The 12,533-nt window shown below is 40.3% G+C and overlaps 1 protein-coding gene across 1 annotated transcript in view; it reads right to left on the minus strand.

Moving 5' to 3' along the window:
• The window catches only part of LOC134860980 (IgGFc-binding protein-like), a 33,751-nt gene extending 31,291 nt beyond the window's left edge, over positions 1-2,460 (minus strand). The window contains exons 1-4 of the mRNA XM_063877926.1: positions 2,404-2,460; positions 2,184-2,314; positions 1,291-1,943; positions 149-582 (exon numbers count right to left, since the gene is read on the minus strand). Of these exons, the coding sequence (XP_063733996.1) occupies positions 149-582; positions 1,291-1,943; positions 2,184-2,314; positions 2,404-2,458 (1,273 nt within the window). The 5' untranslated portion in view covers positions 2,459-2,460. The remainder of the gene's footprint in view (positions 1-148; positions 583-1,290; positions 1,944-2,183; positions 2,315-2,403) is intronic.
• Positions 2,461-12,533: the final 10,073 nt, after the last annotated feature.

A 12,533-nucleotide genomic window follows, 5' to 3' on the forward strand; every position in this document is an offset into this window, starting at 1 on the left:
TAACATATGCACTGTGACTCAGCAATTTCCTCATCCCTTTCACACATAAATACAGTGATATCAGTTATAATAGAAATATATTATGCACTGTAAGACATGTACATGTAGAAATATTGTAAGTGATTGAATTGTGAGAATTAGTGTGTACCTTCAGTACAAACTCCTGCAATGCCGTAAGAATGGCGGTGCTTCCCGCCATAGGCGTACACCGCCATAGGGGCGTCACCTTCCACTGTTACATGATGCCACTGAGACCCCACAACTACATTGGACCACACCCAGCGCTTGTCCGTCAGGAGGCTACTCCACCTAGGTGAGATGCACCTTCCTGACGAACACACCTTCACACTGGCTGACCCCTCCTTCTCGGACAGAATGGACACAGTACTACGAAGCCCAATCATGGTGTCAACCGCCCAGTCAGTGGAAAGCTTGCATGAAGGGATCAGCGTTATCAGGAAAGGGTCATAAGGACGGTTGTTGCTGAGAAGCAGCACCATTACTTTGTTGTTGCTCTTGACAAACTGTGGATGTTTGCCGGTCAGTTGGAGCACAGTGACATCTCCAGCTTTCATGAGCTTCCTGTTGGAGTCATAAAACAGAGTTACGGAATTGAAGCTCACATCGGATACTTTCACTTACAATAAATACAATTGAGGCATAACATATTGTTCTCTTATAATATAGACAGTAGAGTGCAAATAATGTTTTGACTAACATTAAAGTAAGTGACTAACTATAACTATGACACAGTATATGTGTAATAATATATCAAGAATACTCATTAACATTAATATCTAGCAGTGGAGTACAAGCAAGCTTAATCAAAAAGCACAATTATGCCTCTGTCTTCTTATAAAAGCGATAACCTTATTAGCCTTTCTCATGTACAGGATATGACAATGAAGAGAGGGTTAAATCACAAGATAGAAGCTATTATTATGAGATACGGTTGCAAAATGTTGATACCAAAAGTACCAGTAAAATGTTAACTTACAGCACAGCATATTTAATCAGCCTGAAAACCATAGTGTTGTAACACAGGTCTGTGGTGTGCAGATTGCCATGTTTGCTTGAATTAGGTTCCCATTATCGAACTAGTCAATTTATAATTCCAAAAGTAAGTATTACATTATATGTTTCAGTATAGTATTATATGTTAGGTTGATGGATGGAACGGTGTATTTGTTTGGATGTAAAGGTGGATAGGACTGCCGACACACAGATAGACCATGACATCTTTGGCTGTAGCTTCAACAATATATCATATTAATTGAGAATAAACTTAACTGTTTCTTTGAGGCCTTGTGCCAAGTCAACTCAGTGTTGTCTTTAGTAGCCACTACCACTGCCTGGTTTTTGGTCTTACAGCTGCCGGTCCAGGGTACCATGTAATCTTTTCCCAGGCGGTGCACAGGGGGCAGCTGTTCATACACATGTTCACAGGTGTAACCCATGGCCAGACACTGGTGGCCTGCTAAGACAGCTACAGGGTTCTGGGATCGGATCCGTGTGCCGGTCAAAGTTGTATGACCTCGTAAAAGGTAAGATGCATACGGTGCCAGGCGAATGATCCTTGCCTTCCCACACTTCCACTTGCACCCACCTCTCAGTGACACATCAGCAGCTGGTAAGATGATGATCCTATTCTTGCTATTGCCATTAACAATAGCCACAAGCTTGTCCATGGAAGAAATGCTTCCTGAGGGTGTGAACACGAAGTAGTCAGTACCTAGCTCTTTTGTGGGGGAAACCACGGTGCCATCTCCTGAGGCAAACTGCTGGTTGAAAGAGACCACAGAGATTGCAGCAGTGGATGAGATTTGAACCGCTGAGTTTTCATTAACAAATTGCTTCTTCAGCTCAGATCCACATGGCAGAGACACCCTCTGGCTTTGACCTGCAGAGAGTCTCAGCCGCCGGTAGAATTTCACTGAACAGACCTGTAGATGTTAGATCATGTTATATGTTGGGATTTGTTACAGAGGAAACAGTTTAATTAAAACAGACTGGATGCTGACTTTCTCTTCGGTGAATACGCTGAGCTTCTGTGCTTTAGCCTTTAATACTGTAAATTGGCTTGACTTTGACTTTCAATGTAATATTTAAATGAGCCTAAATGCTGAATTATAAACTATTAAAGGATCCTGTTTTGGACCATTGCATGTACCTCTGACTCTCACCTTTATGGTAACAGTGGCTTTGGAGTCCTGAGCGGTTAAAACCAAAGTGAGTTTTGGCCGTTGCCAGCTACGCTGGTAATTAGGAAGAAATGTTGTGATGAACTCTTTCCCTGTAGAACAGCCCTGACACACTGGGGAAGAGAGGGGATATTTAACATAACTTAAAACCTGACAAAACAACAAGACTTAGTTCTCAGTGTTAATACTGCGGTCATATTACCTGCCAAGAGTGCTGCACAAACAGCCAAACACACTGTGAGAGGCCTGATGTCCATGGCTGAGGGACACACACACACACACACACACACACACACACACACACACACACACACACACACACACACACACACACACACACACACACACACACACACACACACACACACACACACACACATATGATTGAGATGCATTTAAATCAACATATATGATGCTAGAGAAGGAATCATGCTACATTTGCAAGTGCTGTTGATTCATGTAAAAAAGGGTGGAACATAATGTGCAGTGATTCATTTTCTGACACGCACTGACATGTTCCATTGGCCACTTTTCTGTGTTTTACAATCCTGGCACACACAATCCCCCCACCCACAGATATTTAACATCCAATGTGCATACATTTGCCTATTCTATTTTTAAGAGGATGAAGTAGGCTGATAGTAAAGATGAAGCCAGTCTCAGGGGTGATATATTGGGCCACTGTTAACATGCTTTAGAAGCATTTAGAGATCAGACATGAAGAAACAGAGGAAGCTAGGAGGAAAGCCGACCAAAACAGATCACGCACATTTGACTATGAACAGATAAGTCAAAGGAATGGACTAACATGTAGACTTAGGGGAAGAATCATCATTCAACATACAATATTTGGAAGACAGGGTATGTGAACTCCAATAATCTCAGATACAAAGCCAATCACTTGTTTCCAGAACTTTCTGACTGCAGTGCATTCATAAAACATGTGTACATATGTGCCAATAGTCGTTTGGTTACAGAGAAGGCATATGGGGCATGGAATCAATAGTCTGTGTGCAGTTTTTTAGATCTGCGTTCCAAACTGCAGAGATGTCAATATATCAGATTAATTTCTCTTGAAGCTTTTTATATATAATGAAGTAATACCACTCACACTATTTGAACTTAATATGACCTTAACTAATGGATATGTGAGCAAGGCAGTGCGTGATTGCAAATCGAAAAAGAAAGATGAGCCAGGCAAATTGTACGTGTCTTTCAATTCTTGGAAGGGCATCACGCCGTTGTGGTTGGTTATGTCAGAAAGATAATGTGCTCCTCGGGTTCGCCATTGTGGGAATTGAATAGCTTTTTTCCCCAATTCATAATAACAGGTAATGAAGAATTGGTGTGTTACTATGCCAATATACAGACCAATTGCACAATTTCTCGACTTGTTTCCACACTTCCACTGCTTGGCCAATAGTTGTTTCAGAATTTATGCAAACAATCATATGGCAACATGGCAGAAAATAAGACATCACCAAGTTTAGGTGGTTAGTCTATAGCTCTTTCAATTTTAATCCAAGGTACATTTGAGCTTTCATCAATCCAGTTTTCAAGTCTCAAAGCGTGAAGAAATAATAATAAAGCTTGATTGAACATTAAGGCCTCCACAGTTTTTGTCGCACTGTAGAACTTTGTGTCTGATTGCTGGGTATTGGTTATTCCAAATATACTTTGAAATCCTGTTCTGAAGTTGTTAAATTGATCTACTTTTTTAGGTCACCAACAATTTACTTTTTGAACATGAACTAGGAAATTAATTTTAGAAAAATAGAAGAAAACACAGAACAGTAGAAAAAGTGAGGGTCAGAGAGGTGATGTTCCACGTCCCGCACAAGCTCCGACTCCTTCCCCCCCAGAGAGGTGACGTTCCACGTCCCCAAAGCCAGAGTCTGGTCTGTCCAGACCCTCTGCTTTCACTGCCACCCTTCTGGCAGCGCACCCGACCCCATCGCTGTTTCCCGTAGGTGGTGGGCCTGCGGGACGGGGAAGCGGAGGTGTTGCCCACGTTGCTTTTTCAGGCTGTGCCCGGCCGGGCTCTGTGGCAAGCCCGACCACCAGAAGCACGCCGACGAGTCCTCCTTCTGGGCCTGGCTCCAGAAGGGGACCCCGGCCTTCCTCCGGGCCGGGTATCCTCGCTTTCAAGTGTGTTTTTCATGAGGTCTTTTGAACCAATCTTAGTCTGGCCCCTTACCTGAGACCAATTTGCCATGGGAGACCCTACCAGGAACACAAGGTTCCAGACAACACAGCCCCCAATTTCATCGGGGCACACAAACCTCTCCACCAAAATGCTGGTTCTGGGAAAAGGGTTTGACAATGTAACTAACCTAATTGCATTTTTTACAGGTAAAGTCATTATTTTGAATAACCAAGATGAATCATCATATTACTATAATATATACTGTGTATAGAACCTTGGACTACTGTCACATTGTGAGTACATCGCATTCATGTTCGTAATTACACTGTAGGCTTTGGCCTTTGACCAGCCCTTCACTCTGTCCTCTGTCACTGTGGTTAAAAAGAGCAGTCACTCATTTATAAAGATAACTTACATCCTTGGATCAAATAATAAAATATAATGAAATGACTGAAGGATCACAGTGGGTTACTCCAACATAGAGGACCATTGCAACCTTTGAGCTGCACTATTAATAAGACAGTGTTCTCACTTCCCTGTCGATCCCATACCTTAATGTATTAATCACCACAACAACAGACATATGATTTAAGCCCACTACCACTATAACCTCCCTCTGCAAATCTCTTTTCTGTTTGCCTCCTTCATCCTCTGATGTAAAAATCTGTATTTGTTTATGATCTAAAGTATCCACACATGATATGGCATAATTAAACTGCCTTTAAGTAACATGTACTAAAGGTGGAGATGGTTAGCCCAGTCTTTGTGTACCCATAGACACACTTGATGTACTTTATATAACAGTATAAGCTGGCTATGATGCCTGTGTCACTTGAATTATGAAAGCTCAGTAGTTATAACTGAACTGTTTATACAGACAGAACAGACCTGCCCAAAGGAGGCTATGTCCCAGTGTCAGGAGCTAACTCTTAAACCATGATAAATATGAAATATGAGAGTCAAATGCATATTGCTTAACAGAAGTAAATTCATTTAAAAGCATTAACAAATGTGGTGTGGAGAGCAGGGACAGACTAACCCAGCCCACAGCAATTACATTACATTACATTAGCAATACGTGCAGGGGTGTGGTGCTATTTGATTAAGAAGAAGAGCACCCTTATGACACAAGCATGAGTGCACGGGCACGATTGTGGCTTGTTTGGAGTTAATTAACAACTGTCCATTAACACTCTCCAGCAGAGAGGGCACAGCCGGTATCAGTAAACCTGTCTGCACTGATCTACAACTGAACGTGTGTGAGTCTTACAGTACTTGCTGCCCACAGCTGCTTTATGGCCCATAAAAAAGGTCACACTCTAATATTCGTTGGACCGCCTTTAGCTTTGATTACGGCATGCATTCTCTGTGGCATCGTTTCCACAATCTTCTGCAATGTTACAACATTTATTTCTGTCTTGCATTCATTTTTCGCCAAGATCTTGTATTGATGACGGGAGATTCGGACCACTGCGCAAAGTCTTCTCCAGCACATCTCAATCGGGTTCAGGTCTGGACTCTGTGGGGGCCAATCCATGTGTGAAAATGATGTTTCATGCTCCCTGAACCACTCTTTCACAATTTGAGCCCGATGGATCCTGGCATTGTCATTTTGGAACATGCCCGTGCCATCAGGGAAGAAAAACTCCATTGATGGAATAACCTGGTCATTCAGGATATTCAGGTAGTCAGCTGACCTCATTCTTTGGGCACGTTGCTGAACCTAGACCAGACCAACTGCAGCAACCCCAGATCATAGCACTGCCCCCACAGGCTTGTGACTGTCTTTTTGGCCGGGAAGTGTAGTATGCACGTTTCTTCACTTCGTAAAACCTCTGCAGCATGTGAAGGCAGAAAGAATGAGAAACCTGCAGCCTCTGAGATGTTCGTTGCCAGCAAGCATCAGCTTTTTTCGTTTACGCACAGCCACCGTTTATGTATATTGTGACATTGTTGTTACATTGCCACTCATTGAATTGCCTTTAGTGTTTAATTAAGGCAGCGCAGTAGTACAAGCATTATTAGTAATATTGGCTTTAGCTGTAGGCAAGTGACTGTTTTTAAAGGCCTTATTATAATGTGTTTCTGCTTTTATATTTCTTAATGTCTTTCATTTTTGTAAAGCACTTTGAATTGCCTTGTGTTGAAAGGTGCTATATAAATAAACTTGCCTTGCCTTTACAAGTAGCTACACTGTTGAGAGTAGCACCAGTAGGACTTAAGACAGTTGTAATGTTAGTATTTGGACGCAATCATAAAAATGTTCTCATCAAGTAAATTAGAGTCAGTTTCATGGCATGTCATAAACATAAGATAAGATAATTATTATTATTATATTATTATTATTATATTATTACATGGCTATTACAACATGAATGCATAAAAATGGTATGTATAGGGCAGATAATTGTATCTAGTCTTCAGTGGCATAGGTTCTGCAAAGTGACACATGCAAGCTCCATAAACAACACACATTAAACTAATTAAAACATTTAAAAAAGGGATTAAAGAAATACCCACATTTGGAATTGAAGACATTTGGAATGTAATGCTAATTGTATTCCAAAAATGATGAATCAATAGTAATCCACAAGTACATTTTTGCTATACTTTTGAGACAAAGTTAGCTAACTTAAAACAAAACAGCTATTTATTTTTTTACAGAAGCTACCTGCATACTGTATAAATAGTGATTGACCTGAAACCATTCCCTGCGGTCATAGCTTCTGGTAACTATCTATGCTACTTCAGATAGTTTCCCAAAATGATCTGCACTTCACAACCCTAAAAATATAATGAAATGAGCCAAACCCAATTAAATAATATGATCCCCTGTAATAGTTGTGAGCAGAGGCGTTGGTACTGTACCTGTAGCTGACTGTGAGGAGTGCTTCAGACGGAGGCTGGGAGGAGAGACTTATATGTGTAGGACATCATGTCGGCTAGATGTGGTTGAATGAAATGCATATTGAATTTTGGAGTGTCTGTGTTTGTTATGTAATTACAGGGAAAAATAACAATGATCTTGTGAAAGGTGGAAGCCTGATGTGTTTGATAATCTCACTCAACAATGTAATGTTATTTCTTCCACCTACCATGCAATCCTTCCCTCACCCTGTTCCCCTCATCAGTCCTCTCTCATCTCTGTCATTTGGTTCCAGCAAAGAGGAACTCATGTGTTCTGTCTGTTTACTTTTCCAATGTTAGATCCCCATGAAATTAGAGTCCCTACAATATCACAGGAAAAATATATTCCACAAATTCTACATCCTATTTACACCAGAGTCCCTATTTAAGTTATTTTTGGACCAGTTGTGTTCACAAGAAGTGCTTCCACAAATTCAAAATAATAGCTTCTTTATATTATATTAAGATATTAGAGTCAATAAGAAATTACAATCAATGCATTTGTGAAAAAAGACTGGACATGACCACGTACAAAGGAATTAACCCTGTGAGTGCTTAAGGGTTTAACATATTTTGATAATATATAATGATTGTACGAGTGACTTTAAAGATCATTTAGCCTGAATAAAATGAATGAATTGAAATTAAAATGACTGAACTGTCTTAGTCCCCAAATCACTACTGAAAGATCCCATGTTTGCAAGCTTTAAGCCACACTTTGAAGGCAACATGTGGGGACTAACTTCCCAGTGTGTCACACAGCGTAATATATCAATAGAGACAGTTTCAAAAAGCTGTAAATGTTGTCTATGGTTGTTGTTTTAACATACAGCAGGGCATGAGAAACTGCCTTCAAAACTAACATGTACAAAAGGTGTAGATGGGTAAAGTCCACTGCTTGTGTACACACAGATTCCTTACACTACCAGCTATTCTATTGGAAAGACTATAGTCTTGCACATACAGTATCTGTTTACACAGTCAGTCGGCCAAGGCAAAGGAGGTGACCTAGTTTCACCTACTGGCCTGTGAGCCGTAACAAATACAAGGAGCTGCTTTATTTCAAAGTCATGGATTTAAGAAAAACAAATTAATTAAACGCAAATATAAATGTTGTATATTTGTGAGCATCAGTAAAAGAAACATTGGGAGAGTGCTCAAAAAGGCTGATGCAGTCTGTGCTGACCCCAGGGGCCAGGGTTCAGGAGGTAGGAGAAGTACTCAGATCTTGTACTTAAGTAAAAGTGGAAGTACTCAGATCTTGTACTTGAGTAAAAGTAGAAGTACTCAGATCTTGTACTGGAGTAAAAGTAGAAGTACTCAGATCTTGTACTTGAGTAACAGTAGAAGTACTCAGATCTTGTACTGGAGTAAAAGTATAAGTATTCATATCTTGTACTTGAGTAAAAGTAGAAGTACTCAGATTTAGTACTTGAGTAAAAGTAGAAGTACTCAGATCTTGTACTTGAGTAAAAGTAGAAGTACTCAGATATTGTACTTGAGTAAAAGTAGAAGTATTCAGATCTTGTACTTGAGTAAAAGTAGAAGTACTCAGATCTTGTACTTGAGTAAAAGTAGAAGTACTCAGATCTTGTACTTGAGTAAAAGTAGAAGTACTCAGATCTAGTACTTGAGTAAAAGTAGAAGTACTCAGATCTTGTACTTGAGTAAAAGTAGAAGTACTCAGATCTTGTACTTGAGTAAAAGTAGAAGTACTCAGATCTTGTACTTGAGTAAAAGTAGAAGTACTCAGATCTTGTACTTGAGTAAAAGTAGAAGTACTCAGATCTTGTACTTGAGTAAAAGTAGAAGTACTCAGATCTAGTACTTGAGTAGAAGTAGAAGTACTCAGATCTTGTACTTGAGTAAAGTAGAAGTACCAGAGTGTAGGAATACTCTGTTACAGTAAAAGTCCTGCATTCTAAATGTTCCTCCAGTGAAAGTAGAAAGTACTCTCATCTAAATGTACTTAAAGTAGCGACAGTAAAAGTAGTCATTGTTTGATTGGTCCATTTCAGAATAATATCTCTGATATGTTTTAGAATTATTGATCATTATAGTGTTCTCAGAGCTGGTAAAGGTGCAGCTAGTTTGAATGGCTTTGTATACTGCAGGGTAGCTGCTGGATTTACTGCAGGTGAACTAAAGTCTGATTTAAGGGAGATCATATTTACCATCATTAATCCAGATCTGTAAAGAAACTAAAGGATTAAATACATGTAGAGGAGTTAAGGTACACCATTTACCTCTGAATTATAGTGGGGTAGAAGTACCATAAAATGGAAATACTAAAGTGAAGTATAAGTAACTCAACATTTTACTGAAGTGCTTTACTTGTGTAAGTGTAATTAGTTACTTCCCATCTCTGCCGAGTTCCAACCCAAACTTTGCTTTTTTGTGTCTCCTCCCTCTCTTACCCTCTCCTATCAATCTTTAGCAGAACTATTTAATAAGACCCAAATACTGCCTTAAAAAAGCTCATGCTACAATGTTGTGCAGTCAGTACCGGAGCAGCACACAGTTTAGATTGTCAAACAAATTGAGGGGGCCACACAAATTGTATGTCTTTCAGCTAGTGTGTCAGGGACATAGATCAATAAGCATCTGTCTTGTGACACAGCACAGTATCTCTGACCTTGACATCTCCTTTCATATCAAGTGGCTGAGACGTGTCGCTGTACAAACTCAAAAACACTCGTACGCTACCCAAACAGAGCAGCAATACTTTGGATGACATCTAGGGGAACAGCACAACCTTCAAGAGCTGCTGCAACCATATTCATAAGGTGTTGGAAAGTAGCGGGCACATTGCAAAGAGCAACACTCATTACTGAGATATATATTCATAGGGTTGAAAAGTCGTTATGAATGCAGACATTATGAATAAAGTCTTTTGACCAAAGGAACTTCCCACTGTCCCTTCAATGGTTCCACATAAAAAAAATGTTGCTGAACAACCTGGTAGATACAGTCCACCTTTCCGGGCATCTGCCTTTGTGACTTTAATGATTTTAACTTCGAGCCAGATATTTCTGCCAGTTAGACACACAAAGACAACAAGGTTTATTGGAAGAGTATAAGTAACATACGTTAATTAGGAATTATACCTGATGATGTGTCAATATACAAACCTAGACAAATATTACCAACTCAACAAACTCAGTCCTACATAGAAACATGAGCCTACTGAACAAACAATTCAGACAAATTAATTTAGGAGTCACTTAGAAAATGTTCCCCAGCTTGGAAGTGCAATCAAGTAGTTTTGTTCCAAGAGTTGCCACTGTTAAGTGTACTGGCCTTTGAACTTTGCTCAAAAAGGCAAATCTACAAGTGACATGAGAGCTAGAACCGTTTTGACTTGGCCTCCAAATTCCCCTGATCTCATTCCAATCGAGCATCTGTGGGATGTGCTGGATAAACAAGTCCGATCCATGGAGGCCCCACCTCTTAACTTACAGGTCTTGATCTGCTGCTTACATCCTGTTGCCAGAAACCACAGCATACCTTCAGAGGTCTAGTGGAGTCCATGCCTCAACGGGTCAGGGTTGTTTTGTCCGCAAAAGAATAAGCTACACAGTATTAGGCAGGTGGTCATAACGTTGTGGCTGATCGGTGTAAATCACAATTCACCCAGAGGCTTTGCTGCTGTGATAAACCTACGGAAGAGTATTAGGGCCACATGAAGAGAAAATATTTTTTAAATTTCGGAGAAAAAAGTCGAAATTTTCGAGAAAAAAAGTCAGAAATCTGCCAGGAACGGCGGAAGTGGGCTATGAGTCACTCCAGTTACAGGATGGCATGAGGAGGGCGTCGGGATCGATCGGCATGCCATGGCTGCATCAGGTGAGTGAATTAACTTATATGAGGTGATAGTGTTCGTTTTGTAGGCAAAGGTTAGTCTAGCTGCTTACTATGATTGCGTAAACTCATACCAGAGACGGTATATGAACTATCTTTGCCCATACAGCTCTGTTAAATCTCTGTCATCGCTGCCGTCCATTTTGGCTTATGTGCTGATGGCTGCATTGATATCTTTAAGAAAGACTAAAATGAATCATATTCATCAGGGTAACTTAACGCATTTGTGGGTTAATATAGGCCTACTGTAGGCCTTGTGCTTTCTTGCGATGTTAAGCCGGAATGGCAAGCACGTTTTCCATTGAGCCCGTTGTCAGTTAGGTGTCCTTCGAGCTAGGTAGCTAGCCTAACGTGCGTCTCTACACAGCCCAAGTTTACGTTTTCCATTGAGCCCGTTGTCAATATGTCCTTCGTGTTAGGTAGCTTAACGTGCGTCTGCACAGCCCAAGTTTCCCATCGATAAAATATCATGCCACTTTTAAATGACAAAGTTGATTTTACTGAACAGTGTATTTCAGTTACTTGCACAGGCTACGTCCCTATCAGTGCTAATTTCAAAATACAAAATGGGCAGTTCCACGTTTCTACTGTTCCTGTAATTGTCCTCTGACATGCTTGGTGTAGTTTTAAAATGAAATATTAGCCATATACTCAACATACAGCCATATACTCTATTTACCTATTTATTATGCATGGGCAGCATACTAATAAGGGGGGAAGGCCTATAGAACACATTTCTGTACTAAAAGTTTAGGGGTTCAAGAAATTAAGATTAGACTATACCTGTCGCCCGTATAAGACAGATAAATAGCTTGATAAACCCTGCTATGGGTTATTATTTACCCGTCTTAAAACTGGCGTTTCATTTTGTGTGACACTTCACCTGTCATCTAGCACATTTAGTACTTCAAGTAAAACCAGCAGCACTTGTGAACCACTGCTGATAAGAAAGTACCTATTGAATAGCCCATATTCACCAGCATTGGCAGACAGTAAAAACAAATATTATTGTGTACACTGGTCATAGTGCAACGATTACATAACATTGTTAATTGTGCTGCATCTTCTTTACAGGACTATCCGTGTCCAGTGTCACTGTGTCTGATTTCCTACGCCAACGAGGAGTCCTAAAGGAAGTAATAAAACACTTAGAGGAGGACAAGGTAAAGTGTGTGTAAACGTCAGTCTGTGCTTGTCTGGACTAGTCTGTGACATGGATGTTAAAATGTAGAATGAATGTTAATGTAAACACCAAATGTGTGGAACTTTTACACATGCCACACTCACAGAAGAACACACTTACATACACCTTCCAGCAGTTATAAGAGCAGGGGGTTGACACACACACACACACACACACACACACACACACACACACACACACACACACACACACACACACACACACACACACACAC

Source organism: Eleginops maclovinus, chromosome 3 (assembly GCF_036324505.1).
Source record: "Eleginops maclovinus isolate JMC-PN-2008 ecotype Puerto Natales chromosome 3, JC_Emac_rtc_rv5, whole genome shotgun sequence".
In the NCBI taxonomy this organism is placed as follows: domain Eukaryota; kingdom Metazoa; phylum Chordata; class Actinopteri; order Perciformes; family Eleginopidae; genus Eleginops; species Eleginops maclovinus.